Source organism: Callospermophilus lateralis, chromosome 14, assembly GCF_048772815.1.
Source record: "Callospermophilus lateralis isolate mCalLat2 chromosome 14, mCalLat2.hap1, whole genome shotgun sequence".
NCBI classification, from domain to species: domain Eukaryota; kingdom Metazoa; phylum Chordata; class Mammalia; order Rodentia; family Sciuridae; genus Callospermophilus; species Callospermophilus lateralis.
The window spans coordinates 24,286,271-24,308,403 of record NC_135318.1 but is presented as its reverse complement, the minus strand read 5'-3'; the positions used below and the strand labels follow the sequence as shown (position 1 = coordinate 24,308,403).

At 35.3% G+C, this 22,133-nt stretch overlaps 1 protein-coding gene across 1 annotated transcript in view; it reads left to right on the top strand.

The window, feature by feature from the left end:
* Memo1 (mediator of cell motility 1) overlaps positions 1–22,133 on the top strand; it is a 113,764-nt gene that overhangs the window by 43,737 nt on the left and 47,894 nt on the right. The window contains exon 2 of the mRNA XM_076833507.1: positions 11,879–11,960. Within this exon, the coding sequence (XP_076689622.1) occupies positions 11,879–11,960 (82 nt within the window). The remainder of the gene's footprint in view (positions 1–11,878; positions 11,961–22,133) is intronic.

Here is a 22,133-nt window from a genome sequence, read left to right as displayed (position 1 = left end):
CAGTTCAGTGAAAATAGTCCAAGAGACATGGACATGGTTTGGCAGAGTGGATAAGCACATACAACTGAAATTCTATGTTTAACTGTGTCCATTAGCTTCCAACTTAGTTTCCCAACTTATTTTTTCCCCCTAAATTGTCAATCTTGGAACTCCTTGGAAAACCTTTTATTGTGATGGCTGTTTTAGCTGTTTTCTTTTCTTTTTTTCTTCTTCTTATGTGATAACCTACCTCTCTCTCAGTCCACATTAGATATGTTTCTGGGCACGTTATAGGAGAAGAACTTGCTGGGATTCCTTTTGTCTTTAGTGTATGTTTGCTCAATCAGAAATATAGTTCTGTAGATGGATGAGATGGTATATGCAGTGCCAAGGCTTTGTGAAAGACAAAGACACAAGCCTCAAATAAGTCACAGCAAATGCATACAAACATGAATAGCATTACACTATAGTTAATTACTTAAAAGGGCAGTTTGACTTAAAAAGGCTGAAGAAGTCAGAGTAGAGAATAACTCAATTAAAAAAAAAAAAAAGATTGAATGCTGGAGATATAGCTCAGTTGGTAGAGTGCCTGTCTCACATGCACAAAGCCCCGGGTTCAATCCCCAGCACCACAAACAAATAAACAAAACCCCCCAAAATTCCAGTTTGTTCATTGGAGAAGAATTATAAAGGAAAATATTAGTAAGAATTTGAGTGCCTTGATTCTTTTCAGGATCATTCTTTTGTAAAATCTTTTCTTGTTCTTTGATTTGTTTTACCAGAAATTTGGTGAGGACTTAGGAAAGTGAAGTAGAAGGAGAAAATCCATTTTTGCTACTAGGGAAACTTGTCAGATTGGTCATATATATTATTTACTGTAATGCATATTTTATTGGTCAAATAGCAATTCTCAACCGTTTGGTTTTATGCATTTTTTAAGCTAGATTATTAATATAGGTGTTGTCTGGTTACTGTCTAACAGTGGTTTGTTATTTTCTATAGCATTATTAAGAAAATTATTGGTTCTTTTTAGTTATACATGACAGTAGAATCCATTTTGATATAGTTATACAAGCATGTAATATATCTTATTATAATTAGGACCCCCTTCTTGTGGATGTACACGATGGTGGGATTCACTGTGGTGTATGGTGTATTCACGTATATACATAGGATATAATTATGTTAGATTCATTCCACTGTCTTTCTTGTTCCTATTCCCTGTCCCATACCTTTATTCCCCGTTGTCTAATCTACTGACTTTCTGTTCCCCTCTCCCTATTGTGTATTAGCTTCCACATATCAGCAAAAATATTTGCTGAGAGTCTTTGCTACCTGCACCTCAGATGGGTATTAATAAAGAACTCAAAAAATGTAACACCAAAAAAACTCCCAAATAACCCAGTTAATAAATGGGCAAAGGAACTGAACAGACACTTCTCAAAAGAAGAAATATGAATGGTCAACAAATATGTGAAAAAATGCCCAACATCTTTAGCAACTAGAGAAATGCAAATTAAAACTCATCTTAAGATTTCATCTTACTGCAGTTCGAATGGCAGTTATTAAGAATTCAAGTGTCAGTTGGTGAAGATGTGGGGTAAAAAAGGATACTCATTCATTGCTGGTGGGACTACTTATTGGTGAAAGCAGTCTAGAGATTCCTCAAAAAAACTAGGAATTGGAACCAGCATTTGACCCACTTATCCCAATCCTCGGAATATATCCAAAGGATTTAAAATTAGCATACTACAGTGATGCAGCCACATCAATATTTATAGCAGCTCAATTCACAATAGCTAAGCTATGGAGCCAAACCAGATGCCCTTCAACAGATGAATGGATAAAGAAAATGTGGTATATATACACAGTGAAGTATTGTTCAGCCATTAAGAAGAATGATTTTATGACATTTGCCAATAAATGGATGGATCTTTAGACTATCATGCTAAGTAAAATATGCCAGTCCACCAGAGCCACAGATCAAAGGTTTTCATGATGTGTGGAAACCTTTTTTCTTTATGGGATACTGGGAATTGAACTCAGGAGTCACTCTACCACTGAGCTTCATCCCCATCCCTTTTTATTTCTAGTTTGAGACAGAATCTGGCTAAGTTGCTGGCCTCAAACTTGTGGTCCTCCTGTCTCAGCCTGCCATGTTGCTGGGATTACAGATGTGTGCCATTGTGCTGTGCAAGAGGCCTTTTTTTCTGTTCAGTAAAGATATGTCTATACCATCATTCTTTGTGATTGTACCTTATTTTTCATTACTTTTTAGATAGGTAGTAACTGTAAGTAGTATTAAATACAACAGATACAAAAGGGTATATAGTAAAATTAGTAAAGTTTCCCTTTTAATTCTCTTTTCAGGACACTGTGACTCTTGTGCATTTCTTTTGTGATTTTCCAGAGATCTTCTATATAAGTGGAATATCTACTATTTTAATAGCATTTACATAATTATATAATGTGTAATAATTATGTATGACGTGCACAGACAATAATGTCAATGCTTTCTTTTTTTTAATATTTATTTTTTAGTTGTAGATGGACACAATGTCTTTATTTTATTTTATTTCTTAAGGGGTGCTGAGGATCGAACCCAGGTCCTTGTACATGCTAGGCGAGTGCTCTACCGCCGAGCCACAACCCCAGCCCTGCTTTCTTTTCTTCATCATGCTTTTTCCTTCCTCAATTAAAAGATCCTCCATAAAGGTATCTAAAATTTTGCCTCATTGCTTTCCATTTGCTTAATATTCTACTTTATGGATTCACGATAATTTAATTACCTAGTGTATTTTTTATTTCACATCTTTTGTTCTGTTGGTTTATACATGTCAGTAGTTAACAACCTCTTACCCCATTTCACTTGGTATTGTCTTCTAGGCCTTATCCACTTTTTTTTTCTCCCCCTAAATCAAATTCTGTGAGTGGAAACCCTTAGAGAAGGAAATATGTACTACACAGAATAGAGTAAGGATGTCTTATACATTTGTGGTGGAAATATATAAAAACGAAAATTATTTTTTTCTTTTATTTTATTAAAAAAAAATTTTCTTTTAAGCAGTTGCATGAGAAGTCTTACTTTGTGTGGGAAGGGTTATCCTAGTCCTGATTCTTTTCAGTGAGGCAGACTTGTTTTTTCCCCCCCATAGGTTATATTTTAGGATTTGGTACCAAATTATCCAGATTCACTAGTACCACCTGGCTCATTGTAACCCAAAGAAACAGAGAAGAAATAAATGTACTAGCTAAAATTGGAAAAAAATGATTCCTGTTTAGATATGCATTAGGAAGTATTGTAGACCTAACTTGAATCATTTCTGTCATTTTTGGCCATGGTTTTGTATGGTCCAGATTCATGTCATCCTCTATCAGCTTGTTAAAAATTCCTTAACGGGCTGGGGATGTGGCTCAAGTGGCAGCGCGCTTGCCTCGCATGCGTGCAGCCCGGGTTTGATCCTCAGCACCACATACAAACAAAGATGTTGTGTCCGCCAATAACTAAAAAATAAATATTAAAATTCTCAAAAAAAAATTCCTTAACCCCTGCGACAAAAATTAAATAGGTCATCTTTTTTGAATCCCCCCTTTAAATTGCCAGATAGGTACGTGGAGGAGGTTGGGGAGTTTTGAAATAAATATGGATGTTGTCAGTCTGTAACATCCTCATGAATTTTTAGACTAAAACAAGATTTAAAAAATGATTTTGAGTTTGAGGAATACTTAGTTTTTAAGAATGTTTATTTTCCTCTGTGTTCAGGGGGTTTTTGACAGATTGATAGAAGTGAGAGTGTAAAAACACTATGAAAGTAAGCTTATGTAAATCTTAAGAAACATTGGAGGTCACTATGGCTTCAAAGTAGTTTAGAATTATAATTCATGTGCTTATTGCCAATTAATGGATAAAGTGATTTATTACAGTAAAAAATCTCAGTCATAAACCTTCTAGAAGTCTGTTAGCTGTATTCATCATAGCATGTACAAATATATTTCTTTTTGGCAGTGGGCTTCACATTTGAATGTTTATCTGAATCACCTGGAGAGCTTGTTAAAAATTACTGGTGCATCCCCAGAGATGGTGATGACATAGCCTTGTGGTAAGACCTAGGGATCTCTCTTAAGTAAACACACCAAGTGATTCTGACCTGTAGACTACCTCTTGACTATTATAGGGGTAAAAATTATAATTTCTAAAATTATAATTTCTGAAAAATTATACCCCATTAGTTAAAAAGATTTAATGGCAGGCTCATTTAAAAATCCTTAGCATTGTGGATAATTTAAAATAGCAGCACAACATACTTTGTGTCTTCTATAAGACTGATAGTTGCTCTGTAAATATTAATAAGTGCTAACTTGTGGCTGCAAGAAGACTCAGTAATTATGTTGCTGTTGCATGGACCATCTACTTTTCTCTAAGGAGAAAATTAATCTTAGAGCCAAAATACCTTTTTCTTAAAAATTATAATTGCTTTGAATATTTATTTTGGAATGCCAACTATTATTGGGGAGTAGGACATTGGATTTTAATTTTCATCAAATGAGGGAATTGGATAAGTGAATTAATCCTTTAAAATATTACTTTGAGGAGAGTGGTAAGATTCATGGTAAAGTAGGCTTTGTGATACATGTTGCATGAATACGAATGGAAACAATTTTGGGTAACATTTAAAAAACATTTTAGTTGTTGATGGATGTTTTATTTTATATATTATATGCAGTGCTGAGAATCAAACTTAGTGCCTTATACAAGCACTCCACTGCTGAGCCACAACCCCAGCCCCTTGGATGACCTTTTGAATGTATCAGAATCTTTTAAAGAATAATACTGCCAGGTGCACAGTACACACCAGTAATTGGTAAACACCAGTAATTCCAGTTCCTCAGGAGGCAAAAGCAGGAAGAGCCTTAGTTTGAAACCAGCCTCAGCAACTTAGGAAACTCTGTCATAAAATTAAAAAGAAAGAAAAAAAGAAGAATGGGGATGTGTTTTAGTAGTAGAGCACCCCTGGATTCCACCCAAGTAATCCCATACCCCCCCATACAGATTTACATAGTAATTTTCTGAGAATCTTAAAAAATAATTTTTATATTTGGAAAAACGTTTATAAACAGATGCATAATATAGAATTGTCTATAACAACATGGAAAATTGAAAGCCTAAATATATTTTATATTAATGTTTAAGAAAGCACTGATCCATTCACATAATGAAATATCATTTAGTCATAAAATGTCTTTGAAGAGTTTACAATGTAGGAAAATGTTTATGTTATGCAATAGGTATAAAAATAGGCATAGAATTGTATATCCCTTTAAATACTAGAAGGAAATTTAGAAGATATTAATTTTGATGATTTTTGTAAATATATGATAATGGTCTTCCCTTTTCCATTCTGCATTTCCCAAGTTTTATATACAGAACATGCTTTTTCAAAAATGAAAAATCTAGCAAAAAAAGCCGGGTGTGGTGGCACATGCCTGTAATCCCAGAGGCTAAGGAGGCTGAGACAGAAGGGTCGGGAGTTCAAAGTCAGCCTCAGCAAAAGTGAGTGCTAAGCAACTCAGTGAGACCCTGTCTCTGAATAAAATACAAAATAGGACTGGGGATGTGGCTCAGTGGCATAGTGCCCCTGAGTTCAGTCCCCAGTACCCCCCCAAAAAAGAAAAAAGCAAATAAAAATCAATGCTTGGATTTTAAAAATACTTTAGATATGATAACTTTAGGAGTTAACAAGGGATTTGTAGGGACATTGTTTGATAGGGGAAGGAAATTGTATATATAGAGAATTCAAATTATCGGAGTCTCACATGGATCTGGCTAACCCAATTTTTGGATTATAGTTTTGTCAACGATCTGCTCCAATTTTGCCACCCTTTTAGGTGTGATGACAATAGAATTGGTATTTGAGAGACTGTGAGTAAGCAAAAAAGTGAAGACTTGCAATTGGGGAAATCTAAGAGTTGGTTGGTACACACTGAAGCCTCTTCCCTGGGATAATTAATTGTTCTGTGTGATTGTATTCTGAACTATAGAATTATAGCGTGAGGCTGAAGCAGGAGAATCACAAGTTCAAAGTCAGTCTCAGCAATTTAGCAGAGGTCCAAAGCAACTCATTGGATTCCTGTCTCTGTGCTTAATGAATTTCAGTTGGTCTGCCTTACAATGAAAATAACAGTAAAAATACAATGAAGATGTTTAAAGAAATGAATGGATAAGGAATCCAAGATATTTTGATTTAGCCAACCTTTGAAATGTATATGAAGAAGAGCAATGTTCTTTACAGCAAGTGTTATTTGTTATTATTATATTTTTATTATTATTATGTGTGTATGTTGAGATAGTACTCTTCTGAATGGGTTCTGGGTCAGACTTACTATGCCATTTCTTGCGTTCCGTAGGATGCAGTACCAAGGGCATGTTTTTGTCCTGTGTGAGGAACACTATGTCAGATACATTAAAAACAAAACAATATCCCTCAGGGTATACTTAAAAATAAGATACTATTTTTGTAAATAGTATGGCAATCTATTTTAAATACACATATTAAATGTCGTTGTAAGGCATCGGGAATGAGAAAAAGGATTTGGGGAAATCTGCTAAATTGTTATTTGTTTGTTTATTCTGAGTGTACTGGGCATCAAACCCAGGGCCAGGTACATGCTAAGCATGTACTTTACCATTGGGTTTATCTCCAGAACTTCTTATTTATTTTTGTTGATATTTATGTATTTATTTATTTTTAATGGTAGAGGAGACTGAACTCAGGGATTTGTGAATGCTAAACAGACATTCTACCACTGTACTACATATTCAGCCTTCCTTTTTATTTATTTTAAAAATTAGATGAGATAGTTGTAGTCGGTAAAGATTCTCAAAAACTGTTTGTTGTAGTGGGAAGTTTCCAAATGCTTGTGCTTAACGAATTTCAGTTGGTCTGCCTTACAGTGAAAAATAACAGAACATTGTAGTGAGTCAGTTTTTCATAATGCGACTATAGTTCATGGGCTTTCCTTGGGTTAATATAATGTACGATTTTTTGGTAACTTACTAAATTAAAATTTTAGGATAAAGTAATCATTTAAATGCAGAATCAGTCTCTTTTTGTACTTTGGCAACTTATAAAGTGAACTGTCCATTGTAAACTTACCTTATTTATTTTTTAAAAAAATATTTTTATTTTTTAAGTTCTTGATAGATCTTTATTTATTTATATGCTGTGCTTAGAATCGAACCCAGTGCATCACACATGCCTAGCAAGTGCGCTACTACTGAGAACCAGCCTAGCCCTATCTCGTTTATTCTTTTTTAAAAAAATATTTTATTTTTTAGTTGTAGTTGGACACAATACCTTCATTTTGTTTATTTATTTTTTATGTGGTGCTGAGGATCGAACCCAGGATCTCTCATGTGCTAGCGAGCACTCTACCGCTAAGCCACAACCCCAGTCCTTGTTTATTCTTATAGACCTTAATATATTCAGAAGAAATTCCAAACAGAATATACTTAATCTGGGGCTGGGGTTATAGCTCAGTGGTAAAGTGCTTGCCTAGCACATGTGAGGCATTGGGTTTGATCCTTAGCACCACAGAAAATAAATAAAATAAAGATATTAAGTCCACTTACAATTAAAAATATTTAAAAGGAATATGCTTAATCTCAGTGGACATACAATCAGTGACATACAAATTATAAAGAAATAAATTTCTGGGGCTGGGGATGTGGCTCAAGTGGTAGCATGGCATGCGTGCGGCCCGGGTTAAAGCCTCAGCACCACATACAAACAAAGATGTTGTGTCCTCAAAAAGCTAAAAATTAAATTAAAAAAAAATTAAAAAAAAGAAATAAATTTCTGAAAGTTTGAAATAATGGTAAGGGTGAAGGAAAATGGGAACTTAATATTACTTATGTTGGAGAAATAAAATTAAAACCAAAATCTCTTGCCTACCTTATAAAATCTCTCTTCAAAAGTAGAAGAGAAAGGAAACAATTTATTATTGAATAAGCATTAAACTGGAATGTGATGTGCATCATAGGCAGTCTGCTAAAAGATTTCAAAGACCAAGAGAAAGTTCACTCTTATATATAGCCAAGCAGATAATAACCCTTTACATACATGTTCTCAGAATAAACAGTTATACTCAAGAGGACTGGATGACACCATTTGTCACAGTTCATGTTAAATTCACTTGATAATTGGCGTGACTAATTGACTTTTATCCTAAGTAAAATGATCTTTAAAAAAATTTTTTCTAATTATAGATGGACAGAATGCCTTTATTTATTTATTTTTAGGTGGTGCTGAGGATGGAACCCAGTGCCTCACACATGCTAGGCAAGTGCTCTGCCACCAAGCTACAGCCCCAGCCCAGGAAAATGATCTTTATGATAGGAAATTTTGCAACTTGAAGCAAGGTGGCCTGCCCCTTAGGTTTCTAAACTTCCACAGAAACTGGAAGCTAGGGAGCATCGTCCTCCTTGATCTCATTTAAAAGAAATGGCTAGTAGATTCTTGAGAAACAATCCTGGGTTGCTGGCTGAAGGCTCTGAAGGCTCACTTAGCTTTTAAACAGATATACATATCTCTCTAAGGGGCCCAGAAAGAACTCAAAAGTGTCATAAAGAAAATGCTCTCAGGCATGGTTGTGCCCACCTGTAGTCCCAGTAGGAGGCGGAGGCAGGACAGTCACAAGTTCAAAGTCAGTCTCAGCAATTTAGCAGAAGTCCTAAGCAACTCATTGGGTTCCTGTCTTTAAATAAAATATAGAAAAGGGGTGGGGATGGGACTCAGTGGTTAAGTGCACCCAGAGAAAGAAAGAAAGAAAGAAAGGGTGGGGAGAGGGAGGGAGGGAGGGGAAGAAAAGAAAAGAAAGAAAATGCTCCAAGGTGAAAAACAGTAGAATGAGTCTTACAAAAATTTCCCACGTACACATATGAAAACAACACAATGAATCTCACCATCATGCACATCCCTAAGAATGAGACTGTTAACTAGAATAAGATACACTCCGTGCTTATATAATTATATCAAAATGGATCCTGGTGTCATGTAAAACTAAAAAGAACCAATAAATTTAAAAAATGCTGTAAGAAAAGGGGGTAGTAGGGAAAGTATACAAAGAGTTAAACTTCATATTTAAAATTTTTATTTGTGGGAAAATTCTAGTAGATTTAAAGATGTGCATATCTTCTGTGCTAGTGTTTATACTCTAGATAGGTCCTAGAGAAATTTAACACTACTTGTGGTATTGTCTATTCAATGAAATGTTGGAAACAACCAAAGTATCTGGGGACAGAAGAGTAAAGAGATAAATTTTGGTGTATTTCTTACAATAAATCATACTATGTAACATTGAAAACAAATGACCTTGAACTACATGTATCAACTTGAATAATTTTAAAAAATATTAGTGAGTTTTTAAAGTTGTAGATGGATTATATGTTATATTTATGATGTTTAAAAATATGCAGAAAAAATACCACATATTATTTATGGATACACGTGCAGTAAAAGTATAATGGAATGATAAACACCAAAGTCAGAAAGTGATTTACCTCTGTCGAGGGATGCAAAAACGAAATTAGCCATTAGTGCTTTTATTTCTTAATGGAACAAGATCTTAATAAGATAGAATTTGTTAAGATTTAATTAATTTGGGCAGTGAGTACTTGGGTGCTTGTTATACTATTATCTAGATTCATTTGTAATGTTTAAATATTTAATGGTTAAAATTTAAAAAAGAAATCCTAGTGCAGTGACATGTGCCTGTAGCCCCAGCTACTAGAAAGGCTGATACAGAAGGATTGCTTGAGCCCAAAAGTTTGGATTCAGCTGGACAGCACATTTCTTAAAAATTTTAAAACAAAATGGGTGGGGAGCAGGGAAAGGAGATAAGGACATCCCTTCAAAGAAATTTATTTTAAAGGGGGCCAAAGAAATGGGTGGTAGTTGAAGGGAAATTGATCAATGCTGGTATTGCATATTTGCATTCTAGTGATAATGATCAAGGACAAAAGGACAAGGTTGATGCAGGAGACTAGGAACAGTTATGGGAGCAGAATTCTTTTTTTTTTTTTTAAACAGAGAGTGAGAGAGAGAGAGAGAATTTTTTTTTTTAATATTTATTTTTTAGTTTTTTTAGCGGACACAACATCTTTGTTTGTATGTGGTGCTGAGGATCGAACCCGGGCCGCACGCATGCCAGTCGAGTGTGCTACCGCTTGAGCCACATCCCCAGCCCGGGGAGCAGAATTCTTGAGTAAGAAAAACAATGGAATTCAGTGTTTAGGTAATGTGTTTGGCTTTTGATAGCAGCAAGGGCAATTTGTTGAAATTGAAACAAGAGGGAAAACAGAGTAACTGGCTGGAAGATGAAGAGGTTATTTTTGAATTGAGGGTCATTAATAACCCAGGTTTGTTTAGGACTGAGAGATTTTCTAAGAAGCAGTATTTCAAGTGCTAAAACTGGGCAAGTTTTAGGCAAATAAAAATGGTTAGCTATCCTACATTTGATTGTTTTGCCTTCACAAAATGAAAAACTTATCTCCTGACACTGAGAAAGGGATGAAGAAGGAGATATTTGAGACTGAGGGTGAAAGAAGAATCTATAATTCATTCTCTCTCTTTTTTGAGTTTGTGTGGTACTGGGAATTGAACCTAGGAGCCAACTATTTCTGAGCTACATCCCCAGCCCTTTTTACTTTGAGACAGTCTCTAAATTGCAGAGGCTAACCTCAAACTGATGTTCTTTCTGCCTCAGCCTCTCGAGTCTCTGAGATTAAAAGTATGCTGCCTCGTCCAGTTTATTTAAATTTTATTTTGAGACAGTGTCTTGGGAAGTTCCCCAGGCAGTCCTCCAACTTGGGCTCCTCCTAGTTTTGGGGCTTATAGGAAGTCACTACCACACCTGGTTTATAATTCTTCATCTTAAAAATGAGAGAGCAAATTAACTAAGTTCATGTGATATGATTAATGAGCATTGCTAGGGGTTGACTGAAATTTCTGGTTATAATTTTAAAATTATAGAACTGGGAATGTAATCTAGTGGTGGAGTGCGTGCCTAGCATGTGTGAGACCCTGGGTTTAATCTTCAGCATCACAAAAATAAACAAATATACCAAAAAAATTTTATATTATTTTGTTTCTTGCTTCAGTCTCATTGTTCAGGTAGGAGTACTGTATTTAGTGGAAAATTGATTTTAAATTATTTTTTTGACTATGAGGGAGATGAGAACAGAGCTGTGAGGTTATAGATTAAGGAATGAGTACAGAGATAGGTTAAGTCTCAGACTAGGTCAGAAGTGAAAACATAAGAGGATGAAGAAAGTTGTAGGATCTGTTAGAGTCAACAGATTTCTGGGAATGAACTGGAAAGAGAGGAAGGAAAGATAATGAGATATTTGAAATTGAGATTTTTGAGATTGTGTAGTTAATAATCTGATCATAGGTGTTAAAGTGGGATGGAAGAACAGATTTGTGAGTGTGGGAGTTAATGCTTCTGTAGGTATCATTTCAGTGACCATCTAAACGCAGGTTTTGATACTCTAAAATATATTTCAGTTAATTATTTTTTCTTTATATAGTTAGTCTTCTGCTTTCTGTTCTATTTTGATTAAATATCACCTCAAATTGTAAATCACATTGTTGTTGCTCTGAAATAAAGATAGTTATAAATAGTAAATAGATAAAAACAAATTTTGTTTAATCAATAACTTATGTGGCTTGCTGGAGTCCTTGCAATTGCTAAATTCAAACGTTAGCATCCAGACTGGTGATCCCACTGCCCACTAAGGTATTTTACTACTGTATAGATTCAGAGAGGGCTTTGTGCCATGCGTGGTTATCTGTAGGACCTTGCTTTGCTGACTCCAATTTTACTCTTTGTGTTTTTATAGGACCGCAGCTGAATGCACAGCTAGAAGGTTGGCTTTCACAAGTACAGTCGACAAAAAGACCTGCTAGAGCCATTATTGCACCGTAAGTTTTAAAGGGTCTTTATTCAACACTTTTCATGTTTATTATTAATAAAAAATGAGTATCTATAACATAAATTGAAGATATTATATTTTTCACAATTCCTCTGTTTTTCATATAAGCTAAAAAAGTAAAGGAATTAGTTGCTTTATTCCTTAAATGCAGTAATTTCAAAATTTATTTCTGGTAATAAGAGTGACTTTTTTTGGGGCTGTGCTGGGGGTGAAACCCAGCAATTAAGTTAAATTTAATTAAAAAAATTAAATGAGTGGATCTTTTAATAATTTTTAGCAAAATGACTTGCTGTGACTTAGTCATTCAGCAACTATGTAACAGACTAAATTCTAGTGGTTTATCCTAGGGCTGCTTTTTGAATAAATCAAAATTGTATTATTAGCTGGGCGCGGTGGCGCATGCCTGTAATCTCAGCGGCTCAGGATATGGAGGCAGGAGGATGAAAGCTAGCCTCAGCATTGGAGAGGCACTAAGCAAATCAGTGAGATCCTGTCTCTAAATAAAATACAAAATTAGGCTGGGAATGTGGCTTAGTGGTTGAGTACCCCTGAATTCAATCCCGAGGACTCCTCCCGCCCCCCCAAAAAAAGTGTTGTATTCTTGTGGTCCTTATGTGTCAGTACTTGGGAAAGATAAGCAGAAAACAGTATAATAATTTTATTCAATGTTGGGTTCTGGTGGGTGCTAAGAAGATTAGTAAAGCAAATAAGAGGGTTCAGAGTGACAGTGTATATAGGGAGTTGCTATTTTACATAGATGGAAGAAAAAACAAAAAAAAAAGGTTCCTTGATTTGGTAACTTTTGACTTTGAATGATATGAGTGGACAAGTTGTGCATATACCTGGGAGAAGTATCCCTTGAAGCAAGCACCAATGCTCTAAGGCAGGAGAGGAGTGTGTTTACTGTGTTTAAGGGAAAGCAGGCTGTCATTGTAGTTGAAGAAGCATGACCAGTCGAACATCCCTAATCCAGAAATCTAAAATCCAAAATCTGAAACTCTTGACCCCTGATGTAATGCCACCAGAGAAAAACTTTGACCTCATGCATCGAGTTGTGAAGACACAGGCATGCTGAAAATATTGTATAAAGTTACCTTTAGAGTTGGGTGTGGTAGTACATTCCTCTAATCTCAACTAATTGGGAGGCTGAGGCAAGGGGGATTGCAAGTTAGAGGCCAGCCTCAACAATTTAGCTTGACCCCCCAAATTTAAAGTCTTCCAAAAGCAAAAAAGCAAAAAAAAAAAAAAAAAAAAAAAACAAACAAACAAAAACCCCAAAACAAAAAACCCCCACAACAACAACAAAAAAACAAGTTGGTGGTAGAACACTTGGTTAGCACATGTGGACTTGCTTAGCACATGTGGGTCCTGGGTTCAGTTCTTAGTACTGCAAATAAAACAAAACCCTTCAGCCTATGTGTATAAAGTGTGTGTAAGACATACATGAATTTCATATTGAGGCTTGGAGCTCACCTCTAAAATATTTTATCATGCATATGCAAATTTCCTCAAATTTGAAAGAATCAGAAACAATTCTGGTCCCAAGCATGAGATAAGTAAGAGATGCTCTGCCTGTACAAAGGGAAGAGTATACATGAGATAGGCAGCAAGGGGCTAGATCATGAAGAGACTTTGAGATTGTCCTAGGACTTTGGTTTGTATTCTGAATGAAAATGCAGTCATGACAAGCTTCGAGCAGTAGAATGACGTGATCTGATTTAGGTTTGAGAAGGATTAGTCTTGCTGCTTTGTAGACATAATGTGTGAGAACAGGGAGTCCAATTCAGGAGGCTTATTACAGTAGGACAGAAATGGCTATGACTGGGGGGCTAGAGGTGGAGGTGAGGAGAAGCATTACAGATATATTTAGAATGTTGGACCAACACGAAAGAGGAGTCAAAGATGACTCAAGTTTTGGAAACTAGGACTACAGTTGTGCACCACTGTGCCTCTGTATATCCAACTATAACTAAAAAATAAGGGTAAGACAAGTGGAAAGATGGAGTAGATTTTGAAGGGATTATATAAAATCTAGGGTTTGGTTTTGATGTTGTTATTGTTGAGATGTCCATTAGATATCGAAGTGGAGATTTCAAGTAAGGAATGGGTATATGAATCTGGAGTACAGAGAAGGGCCTTGATTGAAATAGAAATACTGACTTTGTTTCTTTATACTCCTAAAGTCTAAGCAGAGTGTGGTTGCTTCAGGCATAAAATAAAGATAGACAAAAGAAATGGACTAACCCCCTCATCCAAGTCACCATTTTAGAGGTCAGGAGACCCCGAAGGAAGAGCAGTGAGGAAAGAGTAAAACCAGGAGTGTGTGGTATCTCCAGGAGGTGAATAGATGAAAAATGTGTCAAGGAATAGAAAGAGATCAAGGCTTTTTTAATATTTATTTTTTAGTTTTCGGTGGACACAGCATCTTTATTTTATTTTTTTGTGGTGCTGAGGATCGAACCCAGTGCCCCGCACATGCCAGGCGAGCGTGCTACTACTTGAGCCACATCCCCAGCCCGAGGTCAAGTCTTTTAAATGCTGCCTATAGTAGGTCAAGTACAATGAGGACTGATGAGAATTGATAAATGAATTTGACCATGTGGAGATTACTGGTGACCTTGAACAATTCTTGAGAGTGGTAAGAATGAAAGCTTGTTGGAGTGGGTTCAGGAAAGAATGAGAGATGAAGGGTGAATTTTGCTGTAAATTGGAAATAGGAGAATAACTCTTTGAGAATGTATCAAGGAGAATTATTGGAGACTGAACCCAGGGGGCATTCTACCAATAAGCCACATCCCTAACTCTTTTTTATTCTGAAACAGGGTCTCACTAAGTTGTTGATGCTGGTCTCAGATTTGAGCTCCTCCTGCTTCAGCTTTCCAAGTCCCTGAGATTGCCGGTGTGCACCACTATGCTAGAACTCAGTTGGGAGATTTTTGTGGGCTCAGCTGGGAGATTTTAAAGTGTTCGTAATGTTAATGAATGATTCAATAGAGAAAGAAAAAGTGATGCAAGGATATGAGGGGAAGTTGGCATAAACGGGGTCCTTGATTAAATGAGAAATGATAGATTAATAATGCTTTCTCTCTCTCTCTCTCTCTGAGAGTACTGGGGATTAAACTCAGGGCCTTGAACATATCAGGCAAGTGCTCTATCAGCAGATTCTCCCTTTTAAAATTTTTATTTTGAGACAGGGCCTAGCCAAATTGCCCATGTTGGCCTTGAACTTGCAATCCTCCTGCTTTAGCCTCCCAAGTAGCCGGGATTATAGTTGTGTGCCACTACACCCAGCTAATGTTTATTTCATTGTAGAAACTCATGAAGTAGATTCTGTTCTTATGCCATTACTTTGCTGATATTTGACTGTTATGGAATGCTACCTTTCTAGTTAAAGCTTGGTCTAAATGTGGGAACTGAGTTGAATCAATACATAATTAAGTTGAGGTTATTCATGAAAAACAGCTAGACTTGTTTCTTTTTTGTAATTAATTTTAAATTGAAATCATTGGCAGTGACCTGGGAAATGAAGTTTTTTTAGCCTAAGTTACAAATATATTGATTTGTGAAATGAATATTCAAAGTTTTTTTTTTTTTTCCACTTTGGTGTATAAGTTTCTATGATACAGTGACTTAGTAGTTTGGTTTGTGCAATGTATAGGCAACTTTTTTTTTTCAAGTAGTGCTGAGTAGGCAGTTTATAGTTTGTCAATTTATGAAAACTTTAAATATGGCCAATGTTTTATTTCCTTAAGATTTCCCAAAGTAATTATTTTATTTTCCAGAGTTACCCCCTTTTATGGAAGTAGAAACGCTACAATAAATATTTTATTGTTATGTAGCTTGAATAGGTCTTTATAAGAATATGCCCATAAAGTGAATAGAAAGCTTATTTTGGAGGTTCTGCTTTCATTTTAAATCAAGTTTATCCAAAGTATACTTTAAACTTGATAAATTCTAGCACTCCAGGGCCATCCTTTCTTAGATCTTTTACCTTTTCAGGCAAAAATTGTATCACGGGATCCTTAAGGAAAACAAGCAAACAAACAAAACCCCCTCAAAGTCTAGTTGTAACCAATTAGGCTGTGTGAAAATAACACATTTTTAAAAAGTGCTTAAACATACTGCTTAGTGCTGTATTGGTGTAGATTAAATAGAATAACTGACATTAAAGAATAAATATTGACCCATAAACTGACTGCTGATATATCTTAATGATTTCTAATCTCTATGACATATAGGTAGCCATATTTGGAGGATTTAAAAGAAATTAATTTGATCAAAAAATTATCCTAGTTGCTGGGGATGTGGCTCAAGTGGTAGTGCGCTCGCCTGGCATGTGTGCAGCCCAGATTCGATCCTCAGCACCACTTACAAACAAAGATGTTGTGTCCGCCGAAAACTGAAAAATAAATATTAAAAAAAATTCTCTCCCTCTCTCTCTAAAAAAAAAAAAAAAAAAAAAAAGAAAAATTATGGTTGAATTTAGAACTGCCTTACTTATTTTGAGATATAGTAAATAATACTTACTCCAGGGATGTATATTGAAATGATCTTAACAATTAGGGGTTTCTAAAACCTTTCTTTCATGATGATCAGAAACCTTAATGCCAATCTCTTTGCTTGCACTATGTAGGAATATATGAGAATACTTAGAAGGGAGCTGTGTAGGTATGTGTTGCCTAAAACACTTACTGAAAATAAAAATACAGAAATATAGTCAGGTAATTAGTATTATTAACATGATGAAATTATTTTTTACATAAAACATAAATATGAATAGCGAAGTCCTCCTCATACCATATTGTTAGAAGTTAACCTCATGGGAGTAGTATTGGGGTGCCATGGTAGGGGGAGAATACTTTTTTATTGTGTAGTTTTCATTATTGAATTTTTTTTTTTTTTTTTTTTTTTGACCTATTCTTGTTTAAACAGGGTCTTGCTATGTTGCCCAAGCTGATCTTGAATTCCTGGGCTCAAGTGATGCACTGTCTCAGCCTCCTGAGTAGCTAGGACTATAAGTGTGCACAACTGTGCCTCTCTCTCTATATTAATTTTAATATAAATACTAGTTAATGTAAAAGCTTAAAGATATTTATATAGAAGACTAGTTTAAATATAGTGAAGCATACCTGTAGTATTCTACCACCAAACATCTTGAGTCAGTGAACCTTCATAAATTATATATTTTAAGATTGCAGGTACACAATGGGGTATTCTCTACAATGCTCCCAAATAGTGTGAATCCTAGGGATCCTAGGAGTCCCATCATACCCTGGCAGCAGCCCTTCTTCATAGCTTATTAAGTTACTGGCAGTTGGGTACAGTGGCACAAGTTACTTACTGGGGATACACATCTCTAATCTTTGCTTATACCAGGTATTATGATATTCATGTCAGTATCTCAAATCCTATATTCTTATAGTTAAAAAAATCTAGATATGCAATATTATTGTTACTTTTTTTACTTAATAACTTTAATAACATTTTTTAGGCCATATTATTGTTTACTTAATGTTTGTGAGATTCTATGTTGTAAAAATAAAATATTCTGAATAATGACTATCTAACTTGGACATTTAAACAATTTTTTTTTTTAGTTGGACACAATACCTTTATTTTATTTATTTTTATGTGTTGCTAAGGATCAAACTCAGTGCCTCGCACATGCTAGGTGAGTGCTCTACTGCTGAGCCCCATAACATAGGACATTTTTGAGGATGCTATTACTTCTAATATTTTTTGTTCAAGCAGAAATCTTGAGGGCCATTGGAGTGCTTATGAAAGAAAAATAATAAAAGAATCAAAATAAAATTGAAAGAGAGAATATGGAAACTGCTACTTCTGCAAACTGTTTAGGGCTCTATGTTAATCAAGGTGATCTCATCTATTCAGAGAAGTTTCATAATTTTAGTTTCTAGATTTTAAAATTATACCTTAGCTACAGTGGATCTTACAGTTTTGAGATCTTTTCATTTCATCTGTTCTAATATTCTCATTTCATAGCCTAATTTTTGTTATTGCATTTTTGTTTCTATTAAGTAGAACTAAGACTACGAGAACCTGAATTTGTTGGATTCTAATTAAATTGTTCTTTATTATTTGCTATCCTGTGTCTTCCTCCTCCTCTTCTTTTTTTTTTTTTCTCCTGTTTCTTTTATAGTGCTGGGGAATAATCCTAGGTTTTCATATAAGCTAGACAAATTTTCTACTGATCTATATCCCTAACCTCTTATACGCTTTTTGATAAAAGGTATACATAGAATGTGTGGGAGAGTTTTGGTATTATCAGTTTATGTTATTCACTTAGGAACTTAAATGACTAAGAGCAAACAAGTTAAAGTCTATGTCATGTAGTATTTGGTAGTTTTCCTGAGGAAGGATTTTAAATGATCTGTACATGTCTAGATTGCTGTTTGGGAAACCATCACTAAACCAGTGAATGATCATGGATGTCATGAACGTGCTGTGTCATTAACATAGAACAACACATTTGTGTCTTTCCACAATGTCAGAATTTGTTGAATAACAATACATTTACAGGTTATATCATTTTCATTCGTGGCAATTCACTGAATATTTGTGGGTTAGTTGGTAATCATAGGCCAGGCAATCACAGGTTCTTGCTTGAATTTGAGGGGTGCTTTACTACTGAGCTACATATCCAGTCCTTTTTAAAATTTTTTCTTTGGAGACAAGGTCTCACTAAGTTGCTGAGACTGTCCTGCTTCAGCCTCTCAAGTTGCTGGGATTACAGGTGTACACCACCACACCTAGCTCCAGTCTTAATTTCTAATATCTATACTACTCAAATCACACATTAGACTTTACACAATCTTATAATTGCACATATATATTTATGTGTGTGTGTGTGTGTGTGTGTGTGTGTGTGTGTGTATATATATATATATATATATATATATATATATATATATATATATATTAGGTTGCAGGAAGGCTAAGAAAGATTTAAGGCAGCCACATGAATTTAGAAGGCTGAACTGAGGGCAAAGGCAGAAAGCAGATAAAAATGCAAGGAGTCACTTTAGGTGGTCAGATAAGACAATGAACCTACCAGCCAACCAATTGGAAGAACTTATTCATGACACAGTGCTGTCAAAGTACAAGAACTTATTCTAGGTTAAGGTGTAGGCATTTGGCAGTTTCATAGTGGATACTTGGAGTAACCACTTGAGATGTCATCTTGGAATAGGACTTGTATGATCATCATAGGCAGGAGAAACCATACTCTGCTAAAACCTGAGGACAGAGATTAGGAGGCTTGTCATTGTGGAGATTTTCCTGGGCAAGAATGGTCATGAGTGACTAGGTGATGGGGTCAGGGTGCTATTGTGTCTAGTCTGGGCATGCCCCTACTTTCATGGGTCTAAAGTTGAGGGGGTTGCATTATTTGGTGGTCTGGCATGTTCTGTAAGCTCATAGGCCTGGTTTTTCTGATAGAAATGACATGCCCATGCATCCATGTGCTTATGATTAATTTGATAAGTTCATGGGTGGTCATTTTTATTAGCATGATTAATGTATTTATCTGTTTATACCTTATGGTTGTGCTAGGAAGGTGATGATTTTTTTTTTTTTTAATAGTCATTCCATCTCAGCACTTAAACTTAAGATAGTGTAGCTTATGACAAAAGTACTGTTTTACAAGATGGCATGAAGTGACTTAGCAGAGTACATCCTGCTCTTCACAGTGGACAATGGCCTCATGGCACTGCTTCTACATTCAACTGTAGCTCTTTGGAAAAATGGAAATTCTCGTAGGTCAGGAACTGGACCTGTCTGCTGTAAAGGCTTTGCTGTGTAGGAATAAAGGGAGAAGCAGACTCACTCCTTATTAAAAGTAGATCAGTTTTTCAGAGGCATGATTTAGCATAGTTAAAAATCATAGGTATTAAAGTGTAATTTCACATTTGCCTTCAGGAGAAGTTGTTAGGGAACTAGAGTGACATGGAAGAACCAACATATGGACTTTGTATTAGGGCTTTAAAAGTTTTTAAAAAACTCAGTAGGACATACTTTATATGCATATTTGAATATTCTTTAGTGGTCAGATTTTTATGGTTCTTCTGGCTATAGTGCATAAAAGAAAAAACTTTACCTATTTCTTTAGCAAAGTGTCCTTTACTATAAGTGATCTTTGTTGGTTAAATTTTGTTTCCATATATATATAGAATGATAGATTCTATCTATCATAGATATATAGGTAGCAGAACTAGTAGCAGTACTGAAGTAGTAGTACTGAAAGTAGCAGAAGTAGTAGCAGTACTGAAGATTCTGTGGTTAGTATGGAAGTAGTGGTAGTGAGATTCTATGGTTAGTACTCTGGCTTTCTTCATTACCATGTATCTGGGCCAGGATAAAAAGAAAGTATTGGAGGGGATGTGGCTCAAGCGGTAATGCACTCGCCTGGCATGCACGGGGCACTGGGTTCAATCCTTAGCACCACATAAAAATAAATAAAGATGTTGTGTCCACCGAAAACTGAAAAATAAATATTAAAAAATTCTCTCTCTCTCTTCTCTCGTTAAAAAAAAAAGTATTAGAAATCTCTTGATTATGATCCTCCTTTCATGTAGTTGAGTTCTTCATGGTGGGAGCATAAGAGGGATGGCAGACTCAATGATTGATTTTAAAATAGCACTGTGCCGTGTATTTTTCTGTCCACGTAAGACCAGTTCAAGTTGCTTCTTCTCTCCCTGCAACTATTTTCTCTTTACTTTCATAAGACTTCTAAGCCTTCAACTTCAGAAAGGACTGAAACTATGATATCTGACTTCCATTATAAAACATTATTTAACACAGTTAATTGTGTTTTAAAACTTTTGTCCTTTTCTGCAGTCTTAGAGCGTATATGATTCTGTTAATTTTCTTTCAGTTTTCAGGCTTATTGCATTTCCTTCTCGATAGGTCCCTTCCTCTTTTCCTTCAAACATGTAATGGTCTCTTATGGTAGTGAAAAGCATGGGTTCTAGAACACTACTGTTTGATCTTAAATCCTGGCTTGGAAATATACCATGTGTTTTTCAGTAAGTTTCTTAATCTCCCTGCTTTTAATTTCTTTATCTGTAAATGATAAAAATGATAATTTCTATCTCATATGAGTATTGATATGAGGATTTAAATGACTTAATACTTTGAAGTACATAAAAGTACCTGAATAATAGTACCTTAGTACCTTACTAATAGCATTTAGTAAATATTATTGCTATTATTGTCATAATCTTCCTTCTTTTCATCATCTTCCCCCATACTTGGTCACTAAGATGTTTTTCTTTTATTTTTTAAACTATGGAGCATTCATTTCTCATTTCCCACTGGCATGGCATTGGTACCTTTGCTATATATATCATTGCCACAGTTTCCAAGGGAGATTTTGTGTCTGTGTGTGTGTGTGTGTGTGTGTTTAAACACCTCTTGCTTTTAATCTTTCTTCTGTGCAAATGCTTTTCAATAGTAGACTAGTAATAATTTCACATTGTCACTTTTCTACTCAAGAGTGCACAGTATTTTTTTTTTCCCCCCAGTATTTTGTTTTATCAAGGCCATGTTCCTCTGCTTGATTCCAGCTTAGCATTATTCGGGCCAGTCTTGTGTTTTCTCATCTATATCATGCATGTGGACATTTGCTTATGTTCTTCTTTCATCTTATATGCTCTTCCTTCATGTTCTTACCCTTCTACTGTTTTTATCCTTTCTATACTTCAAGAATTCACTGTTTTTAAGAAGCCTTTCTGGATGGTTAAGGAATAAGATGCAATACTGAAAGAAACTCATACCAGAAAGTTAAGGTTAAAGTTAAGGTTGTTCCTTAAATTTAAGAGTGACAAGTAGGACCTAACTTCTGTAAGGTGGCTTATGAAATGGAGGTTGGTGTGTTAGTCAATTTTCTGTTAACACTAGCAAATAACTGGTATAATCAGTTAAGAAAAGAAAAGGTTCATTTTGGGTCACAGTTTTAGAGATTTCAGTTCATGATTAATTGGTGTTGTTGCTTTTAGATCTTTGATGAGGAATTATACTGTGGGAACATGTAGCAGACCAAAACTGCTCACTTCATGGCTGGGAAGCAAAAGAGAGAAAGAAGAGACCAGGATTCCGTGAGCCCTTTTGAGGGCATATCCCTATTGATTTGAAGACCTCCTAC